General features: G+C 40.5%; 1 protein-coding gene across 1 annotated transcript in view; it reads left to right on the forward strand.

Annotated features, from left to right (window-relative positions):
* LOC105479643 (ATP binding cassette subfamily G member 2 (JR blood group)) overlaps nucleotides 1-16196 on the forward strand; it is a 61411-nt gene that overhangs the window by 34973 nt on the left and 10242 nt on the right. Inside the window, exons 8-11 of the mRNA XM_011737725.2 lie at nucleotides 1118-1216; nucleotides 2624-2874; nucleotides 9010-9092; nucleotides 14960-15049. Coding sequence (XP_011736027.2) covers nucleotides 1118-1216; nucleotides 2624-2874; nucleotides 9010-9092; nucleotides 14960-15049 — 523 coding nt within the window. The remainder of the gene's footprint in view (nucleotides 1-1117; nucleotides 1217-2623; nucleotides 2875-9009; nucleotides 9093-14959; nucleotides 15050-16196) is intronic.

Here is a 16196-nt window from a genome sequence, read left to right on the forward strand (position 1 = left end):
CAGTGGTGCTTTCTGAGCTCACTGCAACCTCCGCCTCCCAGGTTCAAGCAATTCTTGTGCCTCAGCCTCCCTAGTAGCTGAGATTATAGTCATAAGCCAACACACCTGGCTAATTTTTGTGTTTTTAGTATAAATGGGGTTTTGCCATGTTGGCTAGGTTGGTCTCAAACTCCTGGGCTCAAGTGATTTGCCGGTCTCGGCCTCCCAAAGTGCTGGGATTGCAGATGTTGAGCCACTGCACTCGGCCCTGGACCTCTGAATTTAGTATGTGGGGAAGCAGTCATTGCTGATGTGGGTTCCATCATTCTGGCATTCCCTAGGTGAACTAAGAGAGCAGAACACACGTGGGCTTTTGGTATTTTTTTCTTGGGTCTATGTTTAGATTTTTGAGGAAGTACTGTTAAGCACCAGAGCATACCAATAGCTATTTCAGGTCTCATGAATTACGATAGGTAAGGACCAAGCACTAATGCAAAATGCCCTGCAAATCCAAGGTTGGCTGGGAGTGTTTCCTTTTTCTTTTTCTTTTCCTTTTTCTTTTTTCTTCTTTTCTTTTCCTTTCCTTTTCTTTTCTTTTGTTTTTCGGCCCGGAGACAAAGAATTGCTGAAATATTGTGTGATAGGCTGGGCACAGTAGCTCATGCCTGTAATACCAGCACTTGCGGGTGGATCACTTGAGGCCAGGAGTTAGAGACCAGCCTCGAACTGGTCGAACATGGCGAAATCCTGTCTCTACTGAAAATACAAAAATTAGTTGGACGTGGTCATGCACGCTTCTAATCCCAGCTACTTGGGAGGCTGAGGCAGGAGAATCACTTGAAGTCGGGAGGCAGAGGTTTCAGTGAACCAAGATCCCCCACCACATTCCAGCCTGAGTGACAGAGGGAGACCCTGTCTCAAAAACAAACAAACAAACAAAAACCAAATATATATATAGTGTGATTGAATATATAAAAAGAAAGGGTAAAATTAGTGTGGGAAGAAGAGAGAAAGAAAGTTAGGGAGAAGTCGTTAGATTCTGTCTTCTCTAGCCTCACTTCCCTTGCCCTCTGAAAGTTACTTCTCTTTATTTTCCAAGACCATCAAGTTTGTGTTTTTGGGCTGCCTTCTTTCATAGGTTATCACTGTGAGGCCTATAATAACCCTGCGGACTTCTTCTTGGACATCATTAATGGAGATTCCACTGCTGTGGCATTAAACAGAGAAGACTTTAAAGGTATATGAATCTGTTACAGTCCCAGATTTTTGCCTAATTGAATTGGCTGAAGTTTAACAACGTGGTGGCTAATTAAAATGTGACTTCGTGAATTTCTGTTAATGCAGTCTTCTGATATCAGTCAACACAAACATTTTGTTGTCTGTGAGTGCTGTTGGTGTTTTTGATTTAATTTATAAATGAGAATTTATATGGTGGTGTCAGTTCCAAGAGGAGTTAACATTTTTTAAAATGCTCACTGTTTATAAAGTGTTTTTAAAATAAGAAACTTGGCAATCTATGCATTTGCATATAGTAGGAAGCAACAACCAGATTTTTTTTTTTTTTTTTTGAGACGGAATCTAGCTCTTGTTACTGAGGCTGGAGTGCAATGGTGCTATCTCGGCTCACTGCACCCTCTGCCTCCTGGGTTCAAGCCATTCTCCTGCCTCACCTTCCCGAGCAACTAGAATTACAGGCCTGTGCCACCACACCCAGCTAATTTTTGTATATTTAGTAGAGATGGAGTTTCACCATGTTGGCCAGGCTGGTTTCGAACTCCTGACCTCAAGTGATCCTCCCACCTTGGCCTCCCAAAGTGTTGGGAATACAGGCATGAGCCACCACCCCCGGCCACGACCGGAGTTTTATATTAAGAATTAGAACTCTATGGTAAGAAGTCTATTTTAAAAGAATTAAGGTCAAATAGGAAAACATCAGTGGGTTTGCTGTATTCAAAAGACTGGCAGGAGACAGCCTAGTTCTCTGTACTTTTCTTTTTATTTCTTTTTCTCTTTTTAAATATATATTTTAATTTATTACTTACTTTATTTATTTTTATAGAGACAGGGCCTCGTTTCATTGCTCAGGCTGGTGTTGAATTCCTGGCCTCGCATGATCCTGCTGCCTCTGCCTTGCAAAATACTGGGATTACAGGAGTGAGCCACTGTACCTGACCTGTTATACTTTTCTAATGACAGAGCTCATAATTTTTTATTTCTATTTTTTCTTTTTTTGAAATGGAGTCTTGCTGTCTTGGACAGGCTGGGAGTGCAGTGGTGCGATCTCAGTTCACTGCAACCTCCACCTCCTGGGTTCAAGTGATTCTCTTGCCTCAGCCTCCTGAGTAGCTGGGATTACAGGTGCGCACCACTATGCCAGGCTAATTTTTTTTTGTATTTTTAGTAGAGATGGGGTTTCCCCATATTGGTTAGGCTGGACTCGAACTCCTGACCTTATAATCCACCCACCTCAGCCTCCCAAAGTGCTGAGATTACAGGCATGAGCCACCGTGCCTGGCCTATTTTTTCTTTCTAAAGCTTTAGAATGAAGGTGTTAGGGGAGAATCCAAGAAAGGGGTCACAGAAAAAATGGGCTAAATTAGTTGTTATTTTGTTCATGTTTCCTTTTTATCCACTGATTGCAAAGCCACGGAGATCATAGAGCCTTCCAAGCGGGATAAGCCACTCGTAGAAAAATTAGCCGAGATTTATGTCGACTCCTCCTTCTACAAAGAGACAAAAGCTGAATTACATCAACTTTCCGGGGGTGAGAAGAAGAAGAAGATCACAGTCTTCAAGGAGATCAGCTACACCACCTCCTTCTGTCATCAACTCAGATGGGTTTCCAAGCGTTCATTCAAAAACTTGCTGGGTAATCCCCAGGCCTCTATAGCTCAGGTAACCAGCAGATTCTTTTGAAATACTCAAATGGGAACCATGTGGTTCTGTTATCATCTGCTTCAGGATATGTTTATCTTCTACCCACCCTTCCAGTTATTTGTTATCTTCATTCCACCTGGGATATAGAACCAGTCAGCAGAACAAATAAAGGACAATTAAGTTTTACGTTTGGAAAGCTTCTCTTTTTTTGAGACAGAGTCTTACTCTGTTGCCCAGGCTGGAGTGCAGTGGCATGAACTCAGCTCACTGCAGCCCTGACCTCCCTGGGCTCAAGTGATCCTCACACCTCAGCCTCCTGAACAGCTGGGACTACTACAGGCACATCACACCACATCCAGCTAATTTTTGTGTTTTGTGTAGAGACGGGGTTTCGCTGTGTTGCCTAGGCTGGTCTTGAACTCGTGGGTTCAAGTGATTCTTCTGTCTCAGTCTCCCACAATTCTAGGATTACAGGTGTGAGCCACCATATCTGGCCAGCTTCTTTTTTCTAGTGGTTTCTTAGACTACCCTAACTCAGAATTTTTGTGATTTAGACAAGCTGTAATGAATAATCTGAGGAGAAAAATGGTTTTTTTTGGGAAACTGTGAAAGAAATGTCAGCCATGTTTGGAGTTTTCTGGTAGCTGTTCACTTTAGTTCACTGGTTCATTCAACATGTTCTTGTAGGGCCTGTGCTGTGCTTTAGGGATGTGAATTCAGTAGTGAACAAAATGGGCAAAAATAAAACTCTGCTCATGGAGCTAATTTTCTGAGGAAGGCAGGTGTGAGAAATAATAAATAAATTAAATAGATAGCATGTTAGATGGTAGAAGGAACTATGGGGAAGTTTAAGCAGAGAAGGGGTGGAGAGAGGGGAGGAAGAGAGAGAAGTAGGGAGAAGAAGGCTGATTTGCAGTTGGAATCAGGTGATCAGGGAAACCTTCACCTACTGTCACTGAATACACCTGAAGGGAGTATGTGCTGGCCACTCCAAGGGAAGAGCCTGTGTGCAAAGTGCTGTTCCTTATCATTGACCTTCCTTAGACAGTTTACAGGTGATACAAACATAGTAAGCAAATTTGAGTTCATAGAACAAGGCTATTGGTTGTTAGATTAACTTTCTGTTAATCAAAATGAGATAATGTTTCTTTATTCTTTGGTTGGCTCTGTGATAGTTGGTGATTATTACTCCTTATGGTTTTTGTTATTCTTTTCTTTAAACATTTTTTTTTTTTTTTTTTTTTTTTTTTTTTAGAGACTGAGTCTCACTCTGTCACTCATGCTGGAGTGCAGTGGTACAATCATAGCTCACTGCAACCCCAAACTCTTGGCTCAAGCGATCCTCACACTTCAGCCTCCCGAGTAGCTGGGACTACAGGTGTACACAACACCTGGCTGATGTTTTGATTTTTTGTAGAAACTGGGTCTCACTATGTTGTCCTGGTCTGGATCTCCTGGGCTCAAGTGATCCTCCTACCTTGGCCTCCCGAAGTGCTGGGATCACAGGTGTGAACCACCGTGCCTGGCCTTTTCTGTTATTCTTAACCCCTCTGTCACCCAAAACATAAGTACTCCCAATTCATTGGTCCATTCTTCAAAGAAGTCAATTTAGCTGGTTAATTTGGGGCTGTTATTTTTATGAACAATATTGAGTTTCTGTTAAGTACTAAAAGATGGCACGTTGTTGGCTGTAGTAAAATATTACTGACATTTAAACTTGTGCATCATAATTTCCATACCTAAGTATATATATAAATATATCTAAGAGCTTGTATCCCTAGTTGAGTGATACTGCTAATTATGTGTGTGTGTATATATATATTATATGTGTGTGTATATATATTATGTGTGTATATACATATTATATATGTATATATGTATAGCCACATATATGTATGTATAGCCATACTGCTAATTAAGTGTATATATAAATATATCTAAGAGCTTGTATCCCTAGTTGAGCCATACTGCTAATTGCTCCAAATGTTTTTAGTACTTATAATTTGGTGTTTCTGTCAGAACATTGGGACTTTTACATACTATCAATTGAGGGTAAAATTTTATTCTTTGAGCATAGATTTGATATTATTTGGAAATCAGTCTGGTAGAATCAACCTGGGTTACTTATTGTCAACAGTGAAATGATGTAATGAATTGCTCTTTTGGTGTGATGTATGCATTAGATTTTTCTTACTTGGAAAATAACTTGAACTATCTTGCTTCAAAACATGGTTTATAAATGTCTTGTCCAAATCACCTATGTGGTAATTCTGGAGAGGGCATAATTGGAACATAGCTGTTTTTCACACACTGAGATTCTGCATGTTTTGATACTGGGCTTCCTTCCAATGCTAACACCTGGCCTAGTGCCTCCAGGTTTAGCTTCCCTGCCTCATCAGTGGACTCACTTTCACAAAAGGAATTCCAGCCACGTTCAGAGTAGTGGCAGTCTCTTAGATTAAGAATAGAACCTTGGATCTCCCTAAGCATCTGCTTAGCAGGACAAGTTTTGTTTAGATTTGTGAAAAACTGGAATATTATCTTAGGGCAGGAGTAGGCAAACTTTTTTTTTTTTTTTTGTAAAGGACCAGGTAGTAAATATTTTAGGCTTTGCAGACCAAGGGGTCTTTGTCTCTTTGTCTCAGGTAGTCAGCTCTGCCGTTTTAGTGTGAAAGCAGCCATAGCTAATAACATAAATAAACAAATATGGCAGTATTCCGATAATAAATGAAAGGCTGGCTAGGTGCAGTGGTTCATGCCTATAATCCCAGCACTTTGGGAGACCAAAGCAGAAGGATGCTTGAGGCCAAGAGTGTGAGAACAGCCTGGGCAATAAAACAAGACCCTATCTTTTTTTTTTTTTTTTTTTTTTTTTTGAGAGAGAGTCATGCTCTGTTGCCCAGGCTGGAATGCAGTGGTGTGGTGTCGGCTCACTGTAACCTCCGCCTCCTGGGTTCAAGCAATTCTCCTGCCTCAGCCTTCCAAGTAGCTGGGACTACAAGCACCTGCCACCATGCCAAGCTAATTTTTTTATTTTTAGTGGAGACAGGATTACACTATGTTGGCCAGGCTGGCTTCGAACTCCTGACCTCCGGTGAGTCCACCCACTTCAGCCTCCCACAGTGCTGGGATTACAGGTATGAGTCACCGTGTCCAGCCAAGACCTCTTTAAAAAAAAAAAAAAGGTAACTTTCATTTTATTCCAATAAAACATTATACATGGGCACTGAAATTTGAATTTCATATAAATTTTATATTGTGAGAAATATTATTCTTTTTGACTTTTTATTCAACGATTAGTAAAATGAGCTAGGTGTGGTGGTGCATGTCTGTAGACCTAGCTACTCAAAAGGCTGAGGTGGAAGGATTGCTTGAGACCAGAAGTTTTGAGGCTTCAGTGAGCTATGATTACAACACTGCACTCCAGCCTGAGTGACAGAGTGAGACCTTGTCTCTAAAAAATAATAAAAAATAAAGTAAAAAACCATTCTTAGCTCGTGGGTGAACAAAGATAGGTGGCTGGCCCTATTTGATCTGTGGGCTGTAGCTTAATGATTCCTGATTTAAGGTTTATAATTTTGTATGTTTTAATTCAGAGTTCTTGAAAATTGAGTTGTTAAAATGTTTTATGATTCTCTGCTGATAAATCTTGTATCTGTTGCTTTACAGCTGCACTTTGGCTTGAACTAGTTATTTCTTTATATGATTCAAATTTGGCCTCTGATAATGCAGCTACCAAAGGTTGTATTTGGAAAATCTTAGGATGAATGCATTATCTGTATGAGAAGATTTCATGTTCATTTAAGGTGCCAAGTGTTTCCTGAACAGCTGAACTTGGAAGCAGATGGGGTCTGTGCACTCCATTGTGCATTGTTTAGTTTGTGTGTTTGTTTTCCTTTCTTTAATGCCAGAAAGAATAACATAGACACACCTTATAAAAGCATGCCAAGGTTACAGGATTGATTATTTTGTCAATATGTTTGAAAGCTGACTTTGAAAACATTTTTAGAACTTTGAAACTTTTAGGAAACATCTTAATCATAACACTCAGTGTTAGTATAAGATAACAAGTTTGAATGAAAACTTGACAAAGCATGTGGAATGTTTAGTTTGAAAAGTCTGGGTTGGGCATGGTGGCTTATGCATGTAATCCCAGCGCTTCGGGAGGCCAAGGTGGGCGGATCATGAGGTCAGGAGTTTGAGACCAGCCTGGCCAACATAGTGAAACCCCATTTCTACTAAACGTACAAAAAATTAGCCGGGCTTGGTGGCTGGCACATGTAATCCTAGTTGCTGGGGAGGCTGAGGCAGGAGATTCGCTTGAACCCTGGAAGTGGAGGTTGCAGTGAGCCAAGATTGTGCCACTGCACTCAAGCTGGGGCAACAGTGCAAGACTCCATCTCAAAAAAAAAAAAAAAAAAAATCCTGAATTGAATGTTCTTAAAAGTTTTACTATGTGAAAATATAGACTCTTGTATGCACATGCATGCATGCATGTGGATACAGTCATCTGCATTTATTTTGGAAGCTTGGTCTGTTGAAGTATATTCTGAGGGTAATGAAAATATGCCAGCATAATGGATTTCCCCCCAAAATTTCTAAGTGAATTTTAAAAGACATCTCATAAGTAGAAATATTGAAATAATGTTCTTTCCGTACTAGATTCTTCACAAACTAGTTATCACAGATCATGGTACTGTTTTTGCAGTTTGGTGTGCTTCATGCCAAAAGTGTCCTTGATCAGTGACTTTAAATCTTGATACCACTAGACTGTTGGAGTATTGAGATTTCGTTTTTTTAACTTTGATGATTCCAAGACATGGTAGGATATTTTGTCTTCTTTAGATTACCACTCCTTTTTTAAAATTTTTATTTATTTATCAATTTATTTTTTGAGACAGTCTCACTCTGTCACCCAGGCTGGAGTGCAGTGGTACGATCTTGGCTCACTGCAACCTCCACCTCTAGGGTTCAAGTGATTCTTGTTCCTCAGCCTCCTGAGTAGCTGGGACTACAGGCGTACACCACCATGCCTGGGTAATTTTTGTGTGTGTGTTTTTTTTAGTAGAGACAGAGTCTCACCATGTTGCCCAGGCTGGTCTCAAGCTCCTGAGCTCAGGCAATCTGCCCCGTTGGCCTCCCAAAGTGCTGGGATTACAGGCATGAGCCACCATGCCCAGCCCATTTCTTGTTTTTTAATATTTAACTCATGAGTAAATATAAGTAGGATTTTCTCAAATAAATTATTTGATAACATAACCCTTAACCCTTTGCTTATTGAAGTGTCCTTAAGAGATGCTTTGTCCTAGAAACAAGAGTGATGTTTGTCCAATCTCCTTAGGAGCTATAGAAATCTACTGAGTGGTGAAGAATGGTGAGAACGGCAAAGAATTGGCAGCTTAGGTCTGCAGCATTGGCTATAGGCCTCACTGGCTGAAGCGATGAGGAAGCAGTGACAGGAGATGGGTAGTGGAAGCATGCAGAGTGTGTACAGAGAAAGCTGGCCGAATGCTTTGGTGACAGTGACAATGCACTTTTCCAGTGCAGGCGTGGACTCCCTAGAGGTTGGATAGGCGGGCTCCATCTCACCCCTCTTTCCTCACTGTGCAAAATTCCATTGTTAGAATTTTTTTAATGTGTGCTTCAAAATTTTTATTTATTTTTAATGTTAAGAATAAAGATATCCTGTTTTCACTTTAACCTCTTGAAATATAAAATGACTCATGTTCGTTGGCACAAAGGTTGAGAGTTCAGTTCAGGGTCAAAACTCTTAGGCACCTGGACTTTGCTTTGCTGAGTCTTGCATTGCTCTGCTACCCTGTGTGGTATTCACAAGCTCAGTAACCTGAAGCAGACCCTGAACTGACTGCCGGGTGGTACAATGGGAGGAAGCCCAGCTCTTCCAGTAGTGTGCTTTGTGTCCTACCAGTCTCCCCAAACCACAGATAACTTAATTTTTAACTTAGGAAGCAGTCTAAATAACATATGCTGTTTTATTTTCTCCCAGGGACATTGGTCAAGTCATTGAGTGTTTATCTTAATGGCGAGATCTGATTATGTAACCATATATATTATACTAATAAATTGTGTGTGTAAGTTTTTATCTCTAATTGAAACTTTCCTTTTTTTTTTTGCATTTTTCTTTTTGAAAAGATCATTGTCACAGTCATACTGGGACTGGTTATAGGTGCCATTTACTTTGGGCTAAACAATGATTCTACTGGAATCCAGAACAGGTAAGTAAATGTTTGGATCTTGATTTTAAGAAAGTGCTGTTACTTTTTTCAATCTTACGAAAATCCATTAAGAATTTGAGTTTAAGACAAGTATAGTGTAAATGTCATTCTTTTATTGAGGGTAGGATGAGTCAGTTTATTTTTGAGACAGAGTCATGCTCTGTTGCCCAGGCTGGAGTGCACTGGCGCAATCTCAGCCCACTGCAATCTCCACCCACCGGGTTCAAGCAATTCTCCTGCCTCAGCCTCCCGCGTAGCTGGGACTACAGGCACCCACCACCATGCCCAGCTAATTTTTGTATTTTTAGTAGAGACGGGGTCGCACCATGTTGGCCAGGCTGGCTTTGAACTCCTGACCTCAGGTGGGTCCGCCCACCTTGAGCTCCCAAAGTGCTGGAATTACAGGCACGAGCCACTCCACCTGGCCCAATTATTTTTAAATATACCATTCAGTGGCATTAAGTACATTTACATTGTTGTGCAACTATCACCACCATCGAGCTCTAGAATTCTTTTCATCTTCTCAAATGGAATATCTGTACCCATTAAGCAATAACTTCCCATCTCACATCTGCCTCTCCTAACCCCTGGCAGTCATCATTCTACTTTCTGTCTCTGAACCTGACTACTCTAAGACCCTCACATAAGTGGAATCATACAGTGGATGTTCATTGGTAACTGGCTTATTTCCTTTAGCATGTTGTCTTTATGGCTCATTCATGTGGCATGTGTCAGATTTCTTTCCTTTGTAAGGTTGAATAATATTCCATTGTATGTGCATACCACATTTTGTTTTTCCATTCATCTATTGATGGAAACTTGGGTTGCTTTCACCTTTTGGCTGTTGTAAACAGTGCTCCCTAGGCGCACAGAGATCTCTTTCAGCCAGGTGTGGTGGCATGTGTCTGTAGTCCCAGCTACTTGGGAGACTGAGGTGGAAGGATGGCTTGAGCCCAGGAGTTCTAGGCTGCAGTGAGCCATGAGCTATGATTGCACCACTGCAGTCCAGCCTGGGGTGACAGAGTTCGACCCTGTCTCTTAAAAAAACAAACAACCCCCCCCCCAAAAAAAACTATTTTAGTTCCTGCTTTCAGTTATTCAGATATATACCCAGAATTAGAATTTCTGGGTCATATAATCATTCTGTTAATTTTTCTGAGGAACTACTGTACTGTCTTCCACAGTGGCCGTACCATTTTACATTCTTACCAGCAGTGCACAAGAGTTCCAGTCTCTCCATGTCCTTACCAACACTTTTCTTTTTCTCCCTTTTAAGCAGTAGAGACCCACTGGATCTTCGGAGAAATGTCTATTCAAGTCCTTTGCCCATTTTAAAATGGATTGTTTGTTTTTTTGTTGTCGAGTTGTAGGAGTGCTTTATAGTTTTGAGGAGATACTAATCCCTTATCAGATACATGATTTGCAGATATTTTTCCCCACTCCCTGGGTTGTCTTTTCAGTGTTGACAGTGTCCTTCGATGCATAAACATTTTTAATTTTGATGTAGTCCAGTTGATCTGTTTCTTCTTTTGTTGCCTGTGGACTAATATCTGTCACTTTTTTAATGTATGTGTTTGACTTAGGGGTATGGTGGGGGTGGGACTCAGCTTTTCCTGTTACATGGTTAGCACTTTTGTTAGTGTTGTGATCCTTACCTAGTTTCAGTCACAATGGGCTCTTTAAAACCTCATTTTATGAGGAGACTTTTTATTGATATGTTGCGTTCTGAACGTAAGCACTCAGGAATTTCACAGCCCTCAGAGTTCTGGTTATTTCATGTATGGAGAACACTTGTGGCAGATACTGTGCTCCGTAGTGCTTGCTGTCCATAGTCTCAGGTTACCACCACGTGATTTAGAGGAGGTGGATGGTAGCATCCCCATTTTACTATTTTGATGTCTGGAAAAGGCTGATTGTTTTTTAAAGAATAAGCATAAAAGTTGATTCATCACTCAAGTAAAATAAATTATTTTGTACGGAATCAGATAGTGTCACTCTACAACGAGACCATTATTAAACAGCAATTTACCAGAGTGATGTCACTGTTCATGCTTTTCCTTTTTCTGAGGCCTGAGGTATCTGGATTATTTCCAGACTTGCTAGTAGTTGACGGTTTGTGTCCCATGTCGATGCCATTTCTTAACCCAGCACAGAATATATCACAGGATCTAAAGGCTGTGGGCCTTTTATATTGTGCAGGAGGAAGCATTTGGAAAGGACATGGAGTACATGGAGTAACCTGGTCCTCAACTGGAACTTTAAAGAGGACTGAAAATCTGGCCATTAAAGCTCTTGGTAGAAAAATCCAGAGAAATAAAGAAAAACTTCAGGTGTTTCTTCAGATGTTTTCTGGAGAAATAAGGCATTCATCTTATTGTAATTTGTTTGTTTTTGAAACAGAATCTCACAATATTGCCCAGGCTGGTGTGCAGTAGTGCAGTCATAGCTCACTGCAGCTTTGAACTCCTGGGCTCATAATTTGTATTTTTGACTTAAGCTTGCTATCATTTTTTTTTCCAAAGCTCTAGGGTACATGTGCAGGATGTGCAGGTTTGTTACATAGCTAAATGTGTACCATGGTGGTTTGCTATACCTATCAATCCATCACCTTGGTGTTAAGCCCAGTATGCATTAGCTATTTTTCCTGATGTTCTTCCTCCCACGGCCTCCCATTGACCCCACTATCGTTTTTTAAATAAGCATTTGGACTACATTAAAGTGGCCTGTGTGTATGATTTAATCCCTCCTGGGATGATTAATGATTTATTGATTAGGAAAAAATGTTTCAGCATCATCTCTGGAAACAGGTTCTCAAAGTTTTGTTCAGGGGTGAATATTAGTACTTCATAATTTAAAACTGCTTGGAGGCCAGTGGTTTAGTTCTCTTCTTTGGGGATGAATTCTCTGAGAGAGGAAAGCACTCTCTGCTCTTTCTCTAACCTGTGTGACTGAGAAACTGGGTTTTAATCATAGGTAGAGTATGAGCATCTTTGCATTAATAGCTACCTCTGGAATAACTGCTTTGCAGAGTTGTGGTGATAGCTAAACAAATCAGTGTATATTAAGGGAAAAGACATACTTTAAAAATAGTATTTGGATCCAGTCATCTCACTTCGAGATATTTACCCCAAAGATGTGAAAGCAGTTTGTCGAAGAAATTTCTGCACCCTCATATTTATTACAGCATTGTTCACAATAGCCAAGATACGGAATCAGCCTAAGGGTCTGATGTGATAAAGAAAATGTGGTATATATACACAAGGGAAAACAAAAGAAATTTTGTCATTTGCAATAACATGGATGGAACTGGAGAATATTAAGCCAAGTGAAATTAGCCAAACACAGAAAGCTAAGCACAGAAGTGTCACATAATCTCATTTAACATGGAATCTGAAACAATGGAATTGAAAGAGACAGTAGAATGGCGGTTACTAGAGGCTGGAGGGGTGTGGGGAACGGAGAGATGATGGTCAAAAGGTGCAAGACCTCAGTTACACAGGAGGAATAAGGATTTTTCTTTGGAGATAACATTGCACAATGTGGTGAACACAGTAAATAATAACATAAATTTCAGAATAGCTAAATTTTAAGATACTTTTACCACAAAAAATAAATGTTTGAGGCAATGGATGTGATAATTAGCTTGATTTAATTATTTCACACTTATGATTCATGAATCATATCACTTGGTACCCCACAAATATATACAACCATAATATGCCAATTTATAATTTAAAAATCAAAATAAAAAATATTCAGACCAATAAGTAGATATAACAGATATGGATTACTACCTTGAAAGAATTAGAATGAATTTTCTTCCTTAATAAGAAAAAGCTGTGTTTAAAATAAATTTTCTTAGGATTTTGAAGGAATGTTTCCATTGTCTACTTTTTCAGAATCATTATGAACATTACTGTACTGATAGATACAGGACAACAAATTGAATTGAATCTTTGCTATGTTCCATGTTCTGAAATTAGCTTTTTACTTGATATTAGGTTTATTTGTGTGCAGAAAGTGAGATTACTGCATGTCTACCAGGCCTGGCTATTTTTCATTCATTTTAATTATATGTAAATACTTTTAAAACTGTTCTGTCTGGGCACCATGGCTTACGCTTGTAACTGCAGTGCTTTGGGAGGCCAAGGTGGGAGGATTGCTTGAGGCCAGGAGTTCAACTCAGTTGCAGTGAGTTTATGATCATGCCACTATACTCTAGCCTGGGTGACTGAGGGCAACTCTGTCTCTAAAAATAAAATAAAACAAAAAAGACCCTAGCCTGTTCCCTTAGATCTTTGTTCTTTAGGTATCTATGGACTCTTTTTTTTTTTCTTTCAGTGTAATTGTGTTATTCACTTGGGTTTGCAGTTTTAAAAATGTTCTCTTCCTTTTACGCCATTTAAATGATGTGTCACTTACCTCTTTTTCAGTTTCAACTCACACCTTCACTGTCAATTATATCGTTTTGTTATGGTGTTTCAGGGATGTTGGCATGCCTTCATAAAATTCATATTTGTATCAAAGTGTAGATTAACTTAGCATTTTCCTTTTTATTTATTTATTTATTTTTTTTGAGACAGTGTCTCGCTTTGTTGCCCAGGCTGGAGTGCAGTGGTGCAATCTCAGCTCACTGCAACCTCCATGTCCCAGGTTCAAGCGATTCTCCTGCCTCAGCCTCCTGAGTAGCTGGGACTACAGGCACCCGCCACCACGCCTGGCTAATTTTTGTATTTTTAGTAGAGACAGGGTTTCACCATGTTGGTTAGGCTGGTCTTGAACTCATGACCTCGTGATCCTCCTGCCTCAGCCTCCCAAAGTGCTGGGATTACAGGCATGAGCCACCACACCCGGCCAACATTTTCCTTTTTAAATCTCAATTACTTCACTGAGAAACAAGCACTAATAGTGTTCCTTTTTATTACGACACACAAATTAGATTTTTCTTTATCAGTAAGTGCCACTTGGTTTCCTCTGAGCACTCTGGAAACCTCATAGACTGCTGGCTGTCTTAGCATGTCAAGGATAATGTCACGGCCCTGATGATGGTGGTGTGGTGCATGTAGATTATGCGTATAATAAGGGGTTGATTGAGGGTTCCCTTCACTGTCTTTCATTTTGCTTCCACATGACTTACATTCTTTGTTCAACTTTAAAATCAAAGTGACTAATTGAATATCTTAATCTTTGCAGACTTTATTTAGCTTACCACTTTTCTGTTTGTACATTAGGAATGGTACTTGGCATTTTTGTTAGTTAAAATTATGTGTTGGCCTGGTTGCCATACCAAAATACCGTAAAGCAAGTGGCTTAAACAATAGAAAGGTATTTTCTTTCAGTTCTAGTCTGAAAGTCTGAGATCAGGATGCCAGCATTGCTGGGTTCTGGTGAGGGCCCGCTTCCTGGCTTGCAGACCTGCCTTCTTGCTGTTCCTTGTGTGGCAGAGCAGCTGGTGTCTCTTCCTATTAGGACGCTGTTCCCATTACACTCTCCCCACCTCCCTATCCTGGAACCTCATCTGAACCTAATTACTTTCCAAAGGACCCATCTTCAAATACCATCACAATGGGGGTTGGGGCTTCAACATATGAATTTTGGTGGGGGGAGATGCAATTCACTCCACAACAATCCAAGACTGTGAATTTCAAAATGAGCTATAATATGTAGTCCCATGGGTACCACTGTGGAGACATAAGAGATGGGGAGAGGCTTGATGGGGTTCACGCTTCCCTGTTTTAACCAGAACAGTTTCCCTTTTTTCCTGCCTAACTTTATACACTGTCATTTATGAAAGAGTTTTGTGGGTAGAAAATCTATCTAAGAATGCTGAGTTGACTGTGGTGCTTTGGTTCCCCTTTTCATGGCAGAGCCGGGGTTCTCTTCTTTCTGACGACCAACCAGTGTTTCAGCAGCGTGTCGGCCGTGGAACTCTTTGTGGTAGAGAAGAAGCTCTTCATGTGAGTAGGTCTTTGTTCTGGGAACAGGGCTGTCCAGCCGCAGGGGCTGTTGGTTAGACTGATCACATCTGGAGTTGGGGGCCAAGGATGGGATCCTGAGGATTACCAGTATTTTTTTAAAATTTATTTTTAAATTGATGAATAAAAATTGTGTATATTGATCATGTGCAACATGATGTTTTGAAAATATGTATAGGGATTACCAATATTAATTGAGAAAAAGCAGCCAGGGATAGGGAAGAAAATCCTGAGCCTTTGGGAGCTGATATCCAGAGAAAAGAGTTTTTCTAGATTTGAGTACGGTCAGAAAATCCAAATGTTGGAGAAAGCAAGCAATAAAGGGACTGAAAAGTATCTTTTGTTTTTAGTAAATACTGATGACCTTCACAAGAAAAGTTTGAGGGGCTTGGTAGAGATTAAGCAGCAACTTGGAAGTGGGGAGATTAAGTTGACAAAGAATGTGACCATGCTTAGCCCTCAGTGGACCAGGGAAGTGGCATGAGCCATTAGAAGGCATTCTTACAGTAAAGAGCAGACTGGTTTAATTTCTTGTATTATTTCCCCCCCCCCCTTTTTTTTTTGTTTTTTGAAACAGGGTCTTGCTTTGTCGCCCAGGCTGGAGTCCAGAGACATGATCATGGCTCATTGCTGTGTTGGCCTGCGGGGCTTATGCAGTCTTCCCACCTCAGCCTCCTGAATAACTGGCATGCCTAGCAATTTTTTTTTTTTTTTTTTTTTTGAGATTGAGTTTTGCTCTGTCTCCTAGGCTGGAGTGCAATGGTGCGATCTTGGCTCACTGCAACCTCCGCCTCCCAGGTTCAAGCAATTCTCCTGCCTCAGCCTCCCAAGTACCTGGGATTACAGACACCCGCCACCACATCCAGCTAATTTTTTTGTATTTTTAGTAGGAACGGGGTTTTGCCATGTTGGCCAGGCTGGGTTCAAACTCCTGACCTCAGGTGATCCACCTGCCTTGGCCTCCGAAAGCACTGGGATTACAGGTGTGAGCCACTGCACTGGGCCTCCTGGCTATTTTTTTTTTTTTTTTTTTAATTTTTTGTAGAGACAAAGTCTCACTATGTTTCCCAGGCTGGGTATTTTTCAAGGATGGATCACATTTGCCCAAATGTACATGTCACATGTAAGA

Source organism: Macaca nemestrina, chromosome 3 (assembly GCF_043159975.1).
Source record: "Macaca nemestrina isolate mMacNem1 chromosome 3, mMacNem.hap1, whole genome shotgun sequence".
Lineage (NCBI taxonomy): Eukaryota > Metazoa > Chordata > Mammalia > Primates > Cercopithecidae > Macaca > Macaca nemestrina.